Here is an 18385-nt window from a genome sequence, read left to right as displayed (position 1 = left end):
ACCGTGACACTTTCTGAGAGGTGAGTAGCGTCTGAGACAAAGAAAAGTCACAATTCTGACTTAAATCGCTATTCTAGACATTAGCATTATTAAAGTGTTTTGATAATGAAGGAATTAAATAATTTAGGCTAAATGTAGTAATATTTCTATCATAAAAAAAGTTTATTAACTAAATATTTCATTATTTCAATAATGCAATAGGCTAATTGAAGAATTAAAACTCTACTTCGGTTTAGGACAGCTTTTTACAAGCAAAACGAAATACAAACTTATGTTCATTTGTTGTCATGAAAAAAAATGTTCAAAATGATTTGTGAATAAAGTAGAGGCAATATTTTTATTTATTCAAATAAATCTTGAACCACAGTGGGTATTTCGTGCTGCTGTTAAACTAAATAACATTTATAGAATAATTATGAACTTAAATGAAACAATATCGCAACATTTCGACAAAGAAATTATTTGATCTGTTTTTACATTTTAATTCAGGGCGATTTACGTTTAATTAGAGCTAGATTTTCACTCTTGGATTTTCCTTTCCTCACTGGGACGTGCTCATGATACACATGATAAACATGTTTGAGCAGATCCTCTGTACCTCTCGATTTTATATGGATTACATAATCAGATAACATTTATTAAATATTTAATCATTTAAAGCTTTAGACATATTTCTTATTGTGACTGAGCTGAGGCAATTTTTGTGAAGCACAGTTCCCGGAGACAGAGACGACAGAAAACGTTTTGTCGTTAGCCTATTGTGTGTGTACATGAATAAAAGTTTACAGTTTTGAATGATGTACCCTCATCTGTAAGACCAAAAAATGGCGGAGTATATTAAGTTGTTTTAGCTGTTATGAGAAAAATAAATCCAAATGAAAGCACCGCCGCGTCTGTCGAACACTAATTCCACACTAATTTATTAGGTTCCACATCGTGGAACCAGAGCCGAAGAACATCAAGGCCTCGGAGTTGACGCAGGCAGGTAAGTCCACCTCAGAGCCAGGAGCGGACCTGGACCTTATAGACCTGTGGTCCGTGGATACTATTCCCACCCAATTCCCCACCCTCGCATCATCATCTTCTTCGCCGGTCGCGTCTGGAAGTCTTCTGCCCGTATCCCTGCCTGTTGTCCTCATCCCGTCTCCATCGCTGGTCACGGCCAATCTCCTGGATCCGTCGGCACCACTGGAGTGGTCCAGCTCCTCGGCTCTGCCTCCACCGCTCACTCCATGCGACTCATCCTCCTCGCCTCGGGCTTCCCCTCCACCAGCTTGGCATGAGGCCTCCTCATCGCCTCCACGGACCATCTGCTCAAAAGCTCCGCTGGGCTCACTTGTCTCTCTAGGTCAGCCTCCTGTGGTCAACGCCCCGGGTTTCCGCATCAGACTTCTGGGATTCCGTCCGCCCGCTCTATCTGGACTCCTCCCTAGTTCCTCCCACCTTAAGCTCCACCATGGTTGGCAACTCCACCGACGACTCCTCATCACCATCCGTCACCAGCTCCATGCCCTTCACTTAAGCCTCCGCCTCCGCCTCATCACCACCTCCTGAGGACGCGCCTTTACGAGGGCGGGCGTAATGTCACAATAATGTTCTGTCTAGTCTGCACCTGTTCTTGTTAGTCCCTGATTAGTTCATCTTCCTCCACCTGTGTGTAGTTAGTTCCCTCATTTCATCCTGTGTATTTATACTCTGTTCTGTTCAGTCCCTTGTCGTTTCTTGTTTGTGTCTGTCCTGCCTGTGACAAAAAATGAAAATATAATATGATTATATATGAAAATATACATAACCGGAAGAATCGATACACTGCTTCGACCAGCACTTCCTGTAACAAATTCCGGTGTGATAAAGGCCTATGACCGTCTAAAGATGTACAACTAAACAGACAGAGCTTTGATGATAAACTAAGACAATACTTTATTATTTCAGTACTCATTTCTTGCTAGAAATCACATCAAATGTGAAAAAGTTAGTCAAAAACATACATTTACGCACAAACTAACCACCAACTGCAACTTACAGATGAAATTACAAATCATAATTGAAAATATATTGTGATTAATCATCTTATAGCCCTGCAATGCTGTGTCTGTCACTAATATAGACAAATCTGTGTGTGTGTTTATGTGTGTGAGTGTTTTCTGATTAACTTTCACACTGTGTGTGTTTTGTAGTGTGGATCATGGAGGAGAGATCAGGATTACAGCAGGACTACACAAGTGTATGTATACGCACACACACACCACACTTACTCACAGACCACACCACCTGAGCTGGACGATGACATCACGGTTTTCTCCAGAGTGCCTATATACTGTATATAAATTAACTAAATAACTTTTTTACAACAAAAATGAACCATCACTGAACTTACTTAAGCTGGACTATAATGCTTTTTTTTCTAGAAACAAACTTTTTTACATTATTTTCCTTTTATCACTGTAAAGCTGCTTTGAAACAATATTGTAAAAAGCGCTATATAAATAAAGTTCTCTTACGAGAGGTTCTCTCGTATTGCGTAGTTGCTTACGCTACGGGAAAGCCTTTCTTTCTCGAGATACTGAAGCCAAAAATTATCCTTAATTTTTATAATCTTGTCAACGCAGTGCGGCAGCCTGCAGACCTAGGGCAAGCTAACTAGCGCGCCCATTGGCTGCCCTGCGGCAACTGCAGCAGCCTACCGCTGAGCCCTTGGCGTGACGTCACGACCAATGAGCGCGCTTGGCGCGCTTAATGCGTCACAGCCCGCGAAAAGGGGTGTGGCTTAGCGTATATAAACAGGGCTCGGAGGCTGCTTCTCTGATTTCTGTCTTTTCAGCGAAGCTCTTCGCATCGCTGCTCTCTGAGGAAGCCGCCGTCGAAACAAGCGACCAGCACGCCGAGGATCTCAGCCTGAGGACGCCGGCCGCCTTCGCCGCCTTCAGCTTTCCCTGCCTGCTTCGCTATCCGGCGACCATATCCTTTACTGCTCTGTGTTGTATGTGTTTGTGTGTTCGCCCCGCGACACACTTTGCATCTAAAAGAGCGCGAGGCGTTGTTGCAAATGCCTCGCTCATCCTGTGGCTCGTGCAGAGCCCCGCTCAGCGATGGAGACCGCCACGTGGTTTGCGCTCTCTGCCTGGGCTTCGACCACGCAGCCCGCGCCCTCTCCTCGGGCGGCTGCGAACAGTGTGAGGACTTGCCGATGTCGACCCTGCGGGCTCGACTCGCCATGTTTGACGATCCTCCACCTTCCCCGGCTGCCTCTTCAGGGCCGCGTAAGAAGAAACGCCGCTCTCAAAGGCCTCCCGAGCCGGTGGTTATAGCTGAGCGCTCGCCGGAGCCCCTCCCGCGAGCCTCGCTTTCTCCTTCTCCCCCGCCCTTCACCGACGCGCAGCGGCCGGCTACTGCCCGCACTGCCGTCGCCTCAGGGGATGAAGCAGATGACGCCGCTGACAGCTGCTCTCTGCTTGCTTCGGACAGCGAGGAGTGGTCGGGCTCTCACCGCTCCGCCTCCTCGACTCCTGAGTCTGGCAGGTCCCGCTCCAGTGTCGACGCGGAGCTTATCCGCCTCCTCACCAAAGCGGTCGACCGACTGGGATTGGACTGGTCCCCACCCAAGGAGCCCGCGCCTAACCGACTCGACGGGTGTTTTCTGCCTAGCCGCCGCCAAGCGCCAGCCTCTAGGTCAGCACCCTTCCTGCCTGAGCTCCACCAGGAGCTATCGAAGTCGTGGAACGCGCCCTTCTCCGCTAGACTCCGCTCGTCTGTCTCCTCGGCTCTCTCCCAGGTGGACGGGGCCGCCGAGAAAGGCTATACCGGCATCCCTTCCGTTGAGGAAGCGGTGGCAACGCACCTTTGCCCGCCGTCTGCTAGATGGCGCTCAAAGTCTGCCCTGCCGTCTAAAGCCTGCAGGACCACATCAGCTCTCGCCGGCCGCGCATTCGCCGCCTCCGGCCAAGCTGCTTCTGCCCTGCACTCGATGGCTGTTCTTCAGATCCTGCAAGCCGACCTCCTCCGCGAATTGGACGAGAAGGGCTCGGATCATACAGCCTTAACAGATCTGCGCAGCGCGACGGACCTTTCGCTCCGTGCTACCAAGACCGCTGCACAAGCCATCGGCAGATCTATGGCCGCGCTCACCGTCATCGACAGACACTTATGGTTGACGCTGGCGGATATGAGTGAGTCAGAACGCGCTGTTTTCCTCAACGCCCCGCTCTCGCCCACCGGCCTCTTCGGCCCTGCGGTCAGCGGGATTGTGGACCGCTTCTCTGAAGTGCAGAAGGCGTCGCAGGCTATGAATCTCTTCCTGCCTCGCCGCTCGAGCCCAGCCGCAGGCCGCTCTCAAGCTCAGCCTCCTGCGCGCAGCTCCACACAGCGCTCGTCTCGGCCACCAACCACTTCGCAGCGACGCCAGGGCGGCCGCCCTAGGTCGCGCTCGACCAGCCGTCACAGACCGCCGCCCCCCCGGGGTCCGCGTCCCAAGATAACGCTGAAGTCTGAGCCCGCGAAGTCCTCCTAGCACCCGCAGGGAGGAAGAGATGGCTGAGTCCCGCTGCGGCCGGACCGCCATCAAAACGCCCAGCTCTGTCAGTCCCCTCAGTGCAGGCTACTGCAGCAGCTTACACCGCAGCCAACGAGCCAGTAATACCACTCGCTCGCCTGCACACAAACGCCGTTTTTACGGCGGCCCAAATAAATCTCAGAAAGAGTGTAAATTCGGGTTTTCCGGCTCCGGCCGAAGGTGTTGTAAGTGTAGAAAATGTGCCCACTCCCACGTGCTCACTGCTTCACACAAACACGGTCCCCATGGTAACGCGTTCAGAGCGCTCTCTCATAAAGCGGTCACACGCCGCTCGAGTAATAAGTGTAGTAAATGTGCCCACAACTCTGTGCTCACATCTACCTGTAACTCGCTCTGCCACTCGGTTACCCCGGGCAACAGCGGCTCAAGCCGAGGGTGTTATAAGTGTAGAAAATGTGCCCACTCCCATGTGCTCACTGCTTCACACAAACAGGGTCCCCATGGTAACGCGTACAGAGCGCTCTCTCATGAAGCGGTCGCAAGCCGCTCGAGTATTAAATGTAGGAAATGTGCCCACAACCTTGTGCTCACACCTACCCGCTGCTCGCTCTGCCAGCCAGTTACCTTGGGTCACGGACCCTCTAAAGCTCCCAAACACTGGCCGTGTCATAAGTGTAAACCCTGCGCCCGCTCACGAGCACGCGCACTCACTTGTAGACATTATAATCCCCACGCCACTCTCGCGCCTGGGATGTTTGACAGCAAATCACGCTCCATCCGATGGGACCGAGCTTCTGAACGCTGTACAGTCGGCCAATACTGTTTACCAGCCCCCGTGTCCGAGCACCAGCGGCGCGCGCGCCGCCCCTTTCTCTCTGATACAGGCTCCCCATCCCGCGCAGCGCGACGATCTGAGCCCAGAGACCATTCGACCCCTAGCTATGCATGCGGAAGCATGGGAAGCGATTCAGGGCGCGTCAGAATGGGTGCTGAAAACTATAAAACACGGCTATTCGCTTCAATTCGCTCGTCGTCCTCCGCGCTATACAGCACAGACGGAGACGAGAGTGAGTTCAGAAGCTGCGCACTTGCTTCAAGCAGAAATAGCGAAGCTGCTGCGCAAAGGGGCTATAGAACAGGTTCATCCTTCTTTGAGCGAGTCAGGCTTTTACAGCCGCTACTTCCTCGTGCCCAAGAAGGACGGAGCGTTCAGACCTATTTTAGATCTGAGACATCTGAACAAAGCCCTCATGAGACGGCCGTTCAAAATGATCACAACCAGAAAAATCCTCGCGCAGATTCGCCCAGGAGACTGGTTTATCTCTCTCGATCTAAAAGACGCATACTTTCAGATCCAGATAACTCCCCGTCACAGGCCATTCTTGAGATTCGCCTTCGAGGGTCGAGTATATCAGTACACAGTCCTGCCGTTCGGCCTGTCTTTGGCACCCCGTACATTTACGAAATGCATGGACACGGCCCTCGCTCCCCTGAAGAAACAGGGAATGCGGATACTGAATTATCTGGACGATTGGCTTATTCTAGCGCAGTCAGAGACGGAACTTGTGTCTCACAGAACAGCGCTTCTCAGCCATCTGGAGGAGCTGGGTCTCTCGGTCAACTGGACCAAGAGCTCGCTATCGCCCCGTCAGTCAATTTCCTTTCTTGGAATAGAACTGGACTCGGTGGCTATGACGGCCAGACTGTCGGAGCAGCGCGCGCGCCGCATCCGCCTCCTCGCCGCATCCCTCCAAATAGGCAGCCGGGTTCCGCTGAGGACATTCCAGCGTATCCTGGGGCATATGGCCTCAGCTGCAGCAGTGCTCCAGCTGGGTTTACTGCGCATGCGCCCGCTCCAACGCTGGCTGAAAATGCGCGTGCCCCACCGAGCCTGGGCGGCCGGCGGCTTGCGAGTCAGAGTGAATCAGGGATGCATTTCAGCCCTGCAGCCCTGGCTGGCAGCCGAATGGTATCACACAGGAGTGACTATGGGAGTGATTTCACACCGGAAAGTTGTCTCGACAGACGCTTCCAACCTAGGTTGGGGAGCGCTCTTCGAGGGCAGACCGGTCTATGGCCGCTGGTCAGACCAGGAGAATCTCCTACACATAAACTGTCTAGAGATGCTCGCGGTCGAGAAAGCGCTCAAACACTTCCTCCCATTCCTCCACGGTCACCATGTTCTAGTCCGCACGGACAATACATCGGTAGTGGCCTACGTGAATCACCAGGGCGGTGTCAGATCAAAGATGCTCTGCACCCTGGCGGAACGCCTCCTCGTGTGGGCTCAGCACTCTCTGCGCTCGCTGAGAGCCGCGCATGTGCCTGGCCACCTGAACGAGGGCCCCGACAGACTGTCCAGGGACAACGTTCCCCCTGGGGAGTGGTCTCTACACCCCCAAACAGTCCAGTCACTGTGGCGACGGTTCGGCAAAGCGAAAGTCGACCTTTTTGCGTCAAAAGACAACGCTCACTGCCCAGAGTTCTTCTCGAAGAATGAGGACGCGCTGGCCCAGATCTGGCCCAGCGGCCCGTTGTACGCTTTTCCCCCGGTCTCTCTGCTGCCTCAGGTCATCGAGAGAATCAGGGAAGCGCGCCACTCAGTGCTCCTCATAGCCCCATGCTGGGAGAACCAAGCTTGGTTCCCGGATCTAATACAGCTGGCAGACTCAGCCCCCTGGCCGATACCGGTGAGGAGAGACCTTCTCTCTCAAGCACGCGGATCGATATGGCATCCCCATCCAGAGCGCTGGTCTCTGCATGCGTGGAGCCTCAACGATTACACGCTAATCTGCCAGACGGGGTCATGAACACGATCATACAATCTAGAGCCCCCTCTACGAGGCGGCTCTACATGTCGAAATGGTCGGTGTTTAACACATGGTGCACTGCTAAGGGGCTCGATCCACAGACATGTGGGGTGTCGCGAGTACTGTGTTTCCTTCAAGAGCTACTGGACGCGGGCAGGTCCCCCTCCACGCTCAAAGTCTATGTTGCGGCCATTTCAGCGCTCTCGGTGTCTGAGCAGGGCCGCGCATTAGGAAGGAACGAGCTCGTCATCCGCTTCCTTAGGGGAGCCAGGAGGATGAACCCCCCGCGACCCCCCTCGGTTCCTATGTGGGATCTCTCTCTGGTCTTGGAGGCCCTGAGAGCGCATCCCTTCGAACCCTTGGAAACTGTGGATATGAAATACCTCACGCTCAAAACCGTTTTTCTGATAGCTCTGTCGTCAGTCAAACGAGTGGGAGACCTTCACGCGTTATCTGTTAACGCCGCGTGCCTCGAGTTCGGACCTAATGACTCCAAAGTCATTCTCAGACCGAGGCATGGGTACGTTCCAAAAATTTTGGGCACTCCCTTCAGAGCACAGGTCATTTCCCTCTCAGCCCTGCCGACGCACGGCAGCGAGGCCGATAGTAATCTCCTCTGCCCGGTCAGGGCGTTGAGAAACTACATTTCACGGTCCGCCGCTTTCAGGCGCTCGGATCAGCTCTTTGTTTCGTTTGGTGGGCGCACCAAGGGTCTCGCTGCCTCGAAACACAGCCTGTCCAGATGGATAGTGGACGCTATTGCTGCTGCTTATGCGTCTAAAGACCTGCAGTGCCCATTGGGCGTTCGAGCTCATTCCACTAGAGGCATGGCCTCGTCGTGGGCATGGTCCAGCGGGATTCCCATTCATGACATTTGTGCAGCGGCAGGCTGGGCCTCCCCCTCCACATTTGTTAGGTTTTACAACCTGGATGTTCCCGCCTTGCAGGCGAAAGTGTTATCAGTCTAAGTCTCGCGTATGCCAGCCCACTATCTGTGCGCGGGATACGTTGTGTGATTTAGCTCTGCTGGTTGAGCTGCACTATGCAGGGAATTGTCAGTTAGGACCGGCCGTGCCGCTCCTAACCCCCTAGTGTGTGCTTATGTACGGCGCTAGCCCTCTCGGGCTGCCCGGCTCTCCGCTATCAAGTTCCCCGGGCTCTCCCTGGGACTCATTCAGTGGATGCTGGGCGCGCACGGCGTTGACAAGGGCCCGTAGCGTAAGCAACTACGCAATACGAGAGAACCTCTCGTAAGAGAACGTTTCGGTTACTCACGTAACCTCTGTTCTCTCTAGAAGAGGGAACGAGTATTGCGTAGCCCGCCGTGCTCGCGCCACGAGCTCATTTCGCTTCATGCGACAGAAACCAGAGAAGCAGCCTCCGAGCCCTGTTTATATACGCTAAGCCACACCCCTTTTCGCGGGCTGTGACGCATTAAGCGCGCCAAGCGCGCTCATTGGTCGTGACGTCACGCCAAGGGCTCAGCGGTAGGCTGCTGCAGTTGCCGCAGGGCAGCCAATGGGCGCGCTAGTTAGCTTGCCCTAGGTCTGCAGGCTGCCGCACTGCGTTGACAAGATTATAAAAATTAAGGATAATTTTTGGCTTCAGTATCTCGAGAAAGAAAGGCTTTCCCGTAGCGTAAGCAACTACGCAATACTCGTTCCCTCTTCTAGAGAGAACAGAGGTTACGTGAGTAACCGAAACGTTTACTTGACACACACACACACACACTTTCATTTACACAACCTCACATTCTCTCTCTCACACACACACACACACACACACACACACACACACACACACACACACACACATAATTTACACACAAACTCCCACTCTCACACATACAGACACTCACACACATACACACACACACGCTTTCATTAACACACAAACTCACACACACTCTCTCTCTCGAGTGAGTGGGTGGAGGCAACGTGATCGTGAGAGTGTGGTGCGAAATGAGTTTCTGTCTTTTTTCCTCTAAAACTTTATTTCTTTCTGTTTGATTATAGATGTTTTTGGAAGGAATTTTAAGACTTGAGTCGTTGTGTAGAAAGAACGTTTTTTGTGAGGTTATCAGTTGAGAACGGCGGCTTAAGGTAAAGAAGCATTTGAGTGACTCTCACGCAGCCATGGAGTTAAGATTGTGCCGGTGATGAATTGTTCAGTTGAAGAGTGTAGTCTGGCGGTTGGAAAGGCTGTCGGGTATGAGAGTATCATGTCAGCGTCACGAATGAGTAGTGCTGCTGTCGTTATCTTTCTCGATACTCTAGTCTAGAGAAAGTGAATAGTGTGGTTCAAAGTGGGGTAATAATAAAATATACTTTTATTTACCCTGGAAATGCCTTTGGTTCAGCCAGCAAGTAATATCACACTGTCAAATGTGCCCCATTTCATAAAGGATGATCTATTATTGGCAGAATTATCAAGGTATGGAAAAATTCCCTTAGGCTGTAAATCACTTCTATTGAAACATTTTGTAAGTTTTAGAGATGGATGGATTTGACTATATTGTTTTTGCATCATCTGAAACAGTTAACACTAGAACGGCCATGGCGGTCATTTTGACCGTTTTGAATTTTATATCTGCAATAACTTTGTTGAAAAAATAAATAGAATCCTGCTGGTACCTGACTTTTCCTAAAAGTGTCTGTATTTTCATTTAAAAAGTGTTTCATATAAATTACACATAAGGCAAAAAAACAAATGAACATATTTACCTATTTCGGCCATAGGCGGTCATATTGACCGCACTGAATTTCGCGGTATTATTATAGGCTATACAAATATACACAACAATAAAATGTGGTAAAAAATACACTAAACATATTCAACAACAAATCATGTAAATGTAATGATATTCAGAACAGAACAAAAATGAAAAAAATAACTATAAACAAGCCAAAATGAAACAGGCTAAGCCTACTTTATAAGCGAAAGTGAAAGTAAGCGGCGTTGGGCTCACGTAACTCGTAACGTTATACAATTAGAATCAAAATGTTTCAACATTTGCGATGTATTTGAATGGTAAACTATTCTTGGTAATGGTAAACTCACTCATGTTCCAGTATCGACGGAAAAAATCATCCTCTTCACACGCACAAAATGGTACGAATTGTAGGCTACTGACAAACAGAGCAGTGGAATTTTTATATGTTAGGTTGACTATTTTATTATTATATTTTATTATAGCTATAATGAACAGGCTGCAATGTCAATATTGCAATGCTAGAATATGGTGTGTGTGTCGGCGGTCGCGGGTCGCGATCGAACAGAAACATGAAAACATAGGCTATACGCCGTCATTTTTGTTCAGGACATCTACGGATATTATTTATTTATAAATGTATAATTAAACTTGTTTAAATGTACAGTTTGGTGTTGTTTTGTTTTTAAAAGACATCCTAATACAATAAATGCATTAATCTCTCAATTGGGTATTTATCATTAAAGATATAGCCTAGTTTGGAATCTAGCGGTCAAAATGACCGCTTGCGGCAGTTCTAGTAGTTATGGAATTCTGGCACTTCTAGTGTTAAATGTTTTGGATGCGGACAAAAGGGGCATATAAGATGTGCATGTCCAGAGAAGACTGATGCTACTAATGTTGTAATTGCTGAGGATGGTGGTGGTCGAGGTGTAGTTGAAGAACAGTACAGGATAATGTGACAGAAGGTGAAAAAACAAAAGAAAATGTGGGTGAACAGGTGAATGAAAAGGAGATAGAAGGAACGAACGGGGATGGGGGAGAAGTGCATGTTGAATGTAGTGATGTGGTTGAGGCTATAGAGACTGTTCTAGAAGGAGAAGGAATGGAGAGTGAATTAGTGAACGAAGAAGAGGTTTTCAGAACCCCTTCTATTAAGAGGGAAAGGATTAAGATAAGATGCAAAGATCCAGGAATTGTGTCAGTGATGTCAAACATGATGAAAGTGAACATAGCACAGTGGATGATTCAGATAGAGGCAATTGACAGCAAAAATAGAGGAAAAAAAGATTGACTATTCATTTGTGAAATTCAGGGCTTTTGTACAAAAAAAAACCCTAAAAAAATGGAAAATTTACAGGTTGTGAATTAGTTTTCTGATCAGAGAATGTTTGAGTCAGTTGGAACACTAATGAGGGGTAAAGGAACTGAACAATTCACTGTGCAAGAAATCTACAGGCAAAAAAAAGTGTGTTGCTAAACTGAGACAAGAACTACAAACAAAATGATTGAAACAATTCTTTGTGTTCCTTCTTTTTAAGGAATGTTTTGTGGCAGTTTCTTACACTTTTACTAATGAGTGCAGTAAGGGTGGGATCACTTAATATAAATGGTGCAAGATATTCAGAGAATGATGTTGCTGTATGAGCTAATAAAACAAAAGAATATAGATGTAATGTATGTATGTCACAGTGGGTTGCAGGAAGGCAGACGGAGACGAGGATATAATTCCAAAACGAAAGTTTAATGTAATAAAACATGACAGCAGAACAGGTAGCAACACACTAAAGACAGAGATCGGAAAATGAATGACTGAACAGTCGGAACTTAAATAGAAACACAGATGAAACTGATTAACAGAACACAGGTGATACAGATAACGATGACTGACTAAACAGGTGACACAACTGAACTGATAATGACAGTAACCATAGTAACGAAGGAGTGGCGGGAAAGAACAAAGGAAAACAGGAATCAAACATACACTGACACAAGCCATTGTTCAGGAAACTCATAGTGACTGCATGAATGCAATTGATTGGAAAAGGGAATGGGAGGGAGAAGTGTTGTTAACACATATGAGTTCTAATAGAGGAGAAGGGGCTGTTTTATTTACAAAAAGATTTTTGCCTGTTTCATATCAGGTGGAAGAGGTAATAGCTGGCAGGCTTATGATAATACGGGCTACTTTTGAAAAGTATAAGATGGCGTTTATAAATGTGTATGCCCCTATAAATGGTACAGAAAGAATTCTTAATAGTTTTAAGTGTATTTTTTGTGGATAATCAGAGACTGTATTTCATTGCTATTTGGAATGTGGAAGATTAATGCAATTGTTTGACATATTAAGCAAGGCATTTATAAATGTGGAGAGGTATATACTCAAAGTTCTTTTATTTTGTGATCTGGCTATAGTCAGAATCAAAAGGTAAAATGGCAGTTAATACATTTTTTGGTAGGTCAGGCAAAACTTGCAATACTTACTACAAGGAGAAATACATTTGAGAATACACATGGTCAGGAGCTTTTGCCTATTTTTAAAGCTTTTGTAAAGTCTAGACTTAAAATAGATTTTAGGTACTATAGAGCTATGAATGATGTTGAAACTTTTATACAACAGTGGTGTTATAATGACGGTATTTGTTCAGTGGTGGAAGGAGAGTTGTGTTTTGATATTTTGTGGTGTTAAATACGAATTGATAATGTAATAAAGTTGTTTTTTAACAATAAAAATAAAATCTCTCACGCACACACACACACATACTCCCACACACACAAACACACTCACATTGTAACACTGTAATAACTTTCATTAGTAAATCATTAACAAACATATAATGCTCAATACATCACTAGTTAATATATATTCACATGGCTAGATATATGAGATAATGTGCTTGTTATTGTTTATTAATGAACTTATTAAACTTTACATAATGATTAACAGATCATTATTTAATGTAAATTTAAATGTTTACAAAGCCCATTAAACTTTCAATTCACATGATCAAGATTGAAAATCTACAAATGATTTTAAAAGAAATTATACAATAATTAAAAGCTTATTTGGTAATGTATATTTGAATGCTAAATGTCTTTAAACTTCACAGGGATTAAAGTTCTACGACGGATTTCCGTCAATTGCAGGGTTCCCGTCTGTCCTTAATGTCTTAAATTCACTTTTCATAATTTTAAGGCTGTAAATAGGCTTACATTTCTAAAATAGTGTATTAAAATTAAATGTCTTAATTTTAGTTTGAATAGGTCTTAAATTAAGGAAAGATGAGGTGTATTCACCCTGCTGAGGGGGATGTGATCAAAGCCTGGAGTGGAGCGAAAGCTCTGGGTCCACTCCGGGTTTTCCATTCCCGCTCTCGGAAAAACGGCTCCATGTTCACTCCATATTAAAAGTTATTCTAATACATATATTTTTATATCATGAACATCTAAACACAACATTTATAATATTATATGTAACGGTTTGGAAAGTATTCTTCACGTTTAATAAATAGAATTACACAAAAATGTCCAAATGTAGTGAACGCGTCCTATAGAGAGAAATCTAAATTTTATACGGATTACATAAGAGAGTAGTCTGTTACTATTCGTTTTGAAATTGTTTTGTTTAAAAGTAGACATTTCAAGCTTTCTATAGATATATTTCTCATGCCTGTGCGCCTATACGCTGAGTTTCGGTTCATTTATGAGATGCGCTCCAGTTCACGAGCAATGCAAGTGATGAATGTCGTAGTGGAATTTGAATGAACGCGTTTTGCCGGTGAGGATGTGGGGGAGGGGTGCGATTTTTCGAATGATTCCCAGCGATCATCGAATATTATTTTTGGTTGAAATGCCCATCCCTACCATAAATGCACTTTTTGTTCTGATGCTGGTGATATTAGTTTCCCTCTTCTGTTCAGTGTTAACAGGTTGAGTTAGAACATGCGTTATAATTTCTTATTATAATGCTCAGGTTAAAACTGAATTTATTATTATTATTATTATAATAATGTCCAGGGTATAATGGCTAGGTTAAAAACAGATATTATTATTATATATAGTTTGTGATATTAGCTAACTTTGCGGCAAAAGCTCTGTTGGCTTTTATTATTTGAGAAATAAAAACTTCTGTTAAAGTTATGCTTATTTTTTTTGGCTTTAACCCCTGACTTCAGTTCATTTATTGCCTAATGCAAAAATTTTTTTTAATGCAAAACACTTTAGCTAATTGGATATATATATTAACTAATGATACATTAAGCATTATATAATGTTTGTTAATGATTTATTAGTGAAAGCTATTATAAAGTGTTACACACTCACACATACTGTATCTGGTAAACTGTACTGAGACACTGCTAATACTGAACATGAAGAGTTCAGCTATAATAATAGATCAGACTGATCCTGATTCTGATGTGTTTTCTCTCCATCAGATTCCCATCAGCTCACTCTGGATCTGAACACAGTGAATAAACGCCTCCATCTGTCTGAGAGGAACAGAGTGATTATTTACACAGACACAGATCAGCCGTATCCTGATCATCCAGACAGATTTGATGATGTGTGTCAGGTGTTGTGTAGAGAGAGTGTGTGTGGATGCTGTTACTGGGAGATTGAGTGGAGTGGAGAATATGTGTATATATCAGTGTCATATAAGAGCATCAGCAGGAAGGGACGGGGTTATGAGTGTGAGTTTGGATATAATGATCAGTCCTGGAGTTTGATCTGCTCTTCCTCCAGTTACTCATTCATACACAATAATATAGTGACTAAACTCCCTGTAAATTCCATTAGCAGTAGAGTAAGAGTGTATGTGGATCACAGTGCAGGAACTCTGTCCTTCTACAGCGTCTCTGACACAGTGAGCCTCATACACACAGTCCAGACCACATTCACTCAACCGCTCTATCCTGGGTTTAATGTTGGTTATAAATCATCAGTGAAACTGTATTTATGAATCAGAACAGACTGTAGAGAGATTCTACCCATAATGTTTTGAGCTGCATGATAAATCAGTGACTCTCACACACTGGCTTGACTAAATAATCCAAGATAAGAGGCTTGATGCAGAAAGACATGAACACATAGTTAATCAACACCAGCACAAAACATTAACATAAGACAATGAACATAAGATGACTGAGGGTTTAAATACACTAGATAACAAGGGATTGGGTGATGGTGATAAGTTGTCATGGTTACAAACAAGGGTTACTATGGAAATTAACAAGACAGCAATGGTAACACAGGAACCAAAAACTGAAAACCAGACACAACAAGACAACAGAAATTCAAAATAAGAGTCCATGAAGACCGAGACATACAGGTAATCATGACATTGACAGTGAGATGTTATAGAGTCTCTTACTTTCACTTCATTACATTAATACTACAGCTGAAATTCGGGTCGTGCACTAGAGTTGTATTGGTTGAGTAAACGATGAGCTTTCTTGAAGTTTATATAATATACCCGATAATTATAATAAAAGTGAGAGAAAGTTTAAGGATGAGTGGTGGAAACAAGGCAAAGAGCAAGAGAAACCTAGAAAAAACAGGCATATATACTAACAGAGAAGAGAGAGGAAACATGAGACAGAAGAAGAGAGACACAATGAGACTCCCTGCAAACATGTCTGGATGAACTCAAAATTGAATTTAAGACATTCAAAGACCGTCTCAAAAGACAAATGGAGAGTGAATTTACAGAGTTTAAGGAAGACATAGAGTTAGAAGCAACAACAAAAGAAAAACAGGAACTAAACGTCAAAGTCAAGGAAATTAAGACACAGATTCAAGAGAATGAATCAGTCGCACACTTTGTTGATCAATTCCTGTGTAAATGAAGGATCAAAGGATCTCAATAGAAACCTGTGCGTGTTACTTTAACCTGTTAAGCTGCAACGCCACTTTTGAAAAATACCCAGAAATGACATACCCAAACTTAAACAGATACAGTTCATGAACCCTTTGCACTAAAAGCACAAGTATGATCTCATTTGAAAGCTGACACCTGGCAGTTTATTGTAAATGTAGAATTAATTATTGTCATAATGAAAAAAATTGTTATAAATAGCTTCAAAGTTTTGTAAAGTTATTAGAAATTATTTTTTATGAAACATCCTCATGAAAATAAAATTGAAGTTGGCACTGGAGCAATCTAGAAATGCACTACAGCTAAAGCCACATGTCTAAACATTTTATGTTTAAAATCTGAAGATAATAAGTCCAAAACTCTGTATTTAGTTACATGTTTTTCAAGACCATGTCAGTTGACTTTATTTTGATTTGACGTTAAAGATGCTTATGATGTTTATTGCCATCTTCTAACCATCTTTCCAGTATATTGTCTCTATTGTTTTGTGGTGCAAACGAGCCCCATTCAGTCTCAGTCTCCCCCTGCACACATTAACACCTCTCCAGACTGGTTATGGCTCGAAATATGCATTTCTTTTGTCTGCATTATAGTTACTAACGACTGGCTATTCATAGGGTTTCAATCCCTAATTTCTTTTATCAAAGTTCTTACTTAACATTTAAAAACTGGATCAAATGCCCTGCTTGAATAATGAAACATTTTAGTAAGCATATTTAGAAAAAAATTATAAAAGGATAACTGCAATATGTGGCAGGTGCACCTAGAGCTAGCTAGCATGTTAGCTTAGCACACCATCAATACACGACAATTTATGAGATTAAAACCATTTTTGTGCTTCAAACTTAATTTATAACGCAAGTAGAGTGTTTTAAATAATCTTCTGTGATATAATTTCGCTTCAGATTAAAAAATCAGAAAGAAAATATATATTTTTTATTATTCTGCACAATGATAAAGTCTATATCGATTAGCAATACATTATAAATATAATCTATTATTATGGAAATACCTGACATTATTTGAAGAACACAGGTAAACCAAATATCATTTCAATCATGTTTATTGTCTTCAAAAAGTCTTTTTTTCTGCATGTAACAACGATCTCTGATAGCTTTGTGTGTGTTCGAAACTTCCTGGATTGTCACATGATCATGGTTCTTCTTCATGTTACATAAATGGACTATTATTGTGAATGTAGCGCCCTCAGGCTGTTGGTATGGATTGAAAACACAATACATCACAGTGTCCAGCGCTCATAATGATTACATCGACGCATTTGGGCATAAATTCAATAAATATTATTCCTGTCTATAGAAATCTGATGAAAACTTATGAAAATATATCAATATTTCTCCAAATCTACACATTTTTGAGCTAAAGCCCTGAGGGACGTTGTTTTGTGTATCGCTGTCATGACGACGGCACGGGAGTTTTTTATGAATGAAAGCGGCTGACGCGCATAATTCATATTAAAGGTATCGACTCATTTTTTCATTTCATAACTCCTGACACAAATTAAGACATAACTGTCACTATAAGTTTTTCAGAATACAATAGTGGTCAAATACTGAAACTTGAGTCTTATATCTTTTTAATGATGTATAGTTTGTCAATGTATAACATTAAATCTGATAGTAATTTTTAACTAAATAAAAAAAAAAACGCTTCAGTGCGCCGACGCACTGGTGAAGCTTAACAGGTTAACCTTACATCTGTGTTGTGCTTTATTTTCTTTGAGTTTATATTCAGATCAATAATTTATAATCATTAGTCATGTATGTATCTGTCATTTGATTTACACACTTTATCATTTTATTATTATTGTCAGGGTTATGTTTAGTTTTTTTGTTGAGTTTTCTTTTAATCTTTATTACTTTGTTTCTGATTATTGTCAGCTGTTTTTTATTTGTTCAGCCGTGTGTATTTATACTCCTGCTTCTGTTCAGTTTTGGGCATCCAAGACCAGCTCCTGTCTACTTGAATGGGGGAATCCAGAAATCTCAAAAACTGCTTGCAAAATCTATAGTTTTTGGTTTAGTACATCACCTCAGAGTGTCACACACAATGTCAGGACTGTCTGATGTTGAGTTTCACAATAAAAACCCTCTAAAACTTATATATAACCTGTTGTGTATAAATTATGTTTTATTAACAAAGTTCGGGAGGAACACGTTCAAATGATCTATCCAATCATCACGTCATTCCAACCAGCTCTCAACAATCAGTAATCAACATGTCTAGCTAATCAGCATGAGTAGAGGCCTATATATATATATATATATATATATATATATATATATATATATATATATATATATATATATATACAGTACAGGCCAAAAGTTTGGACACATTACTATTTTTAATGTTTTAGAAAGAAGTTTCTTCTGCTCATCAAGCCTGCATTTATTTGATCAAAAATACAGAAAAAAAATTAATATTGTGATATATTATTACAATTTAAAAGAATTGGTTTT

At 43.6% G+C, this 18385-nt stretch overlaps 1 protein-coding gene across 2 annotated transcripts in view; it reads left to right on the top strand.

Annotated features, from left to right (window-relative positions):
- LOC308689660 (protein NLRC3-like) overlaps nucleotides 1-18023 on the top strand; it is a gene marked incomplete at its 3' end in the record, with an annotated part of 83062 nt that extends 65039 nt beyond the window's left edge. The window contains exons 8-10 of one of the 2 annotated variants that reach the window (XR_014030031.1): nucleotides 2178-2224; nucleotides 14467-15922; nucleotides 17608-18023. Coding sequence is in view for 1 of the 2 variants with exons in the window: in XM_081363493.1 (XP_081219619.1) it covers nucleotides 2178-2224; nucleotides 14467-14990 (571 nt within the window). Of the gene's footprint in view, nucleotides 1-2177; nucleotides 2225-14466; nucleotides 15923-17607 lie in introns of those variants that run through there. The other variant, XM_081363493.1, reaches the window with a different exon arrangement.
- Nucleotides 18024-18385: the final 362 nt, after the last annotated feature.

This window comes from Scardinius erythrophthalmus (assembly GCF_964197995.2).
Source record: "Scardinius erythrophthalmus genome assembly, chromosome: 4".
NCBI lineage: Eukaryota > Metazoa > Chordata > Actinopteri > Cypriniformes > Leuciscidae > Scardinius > Scardinius erythrophthalmus.
Note: the sequence above shows the minus strand (reverse complement) of the source record. Positions and strands in the feature narration are given on the sequence as shown.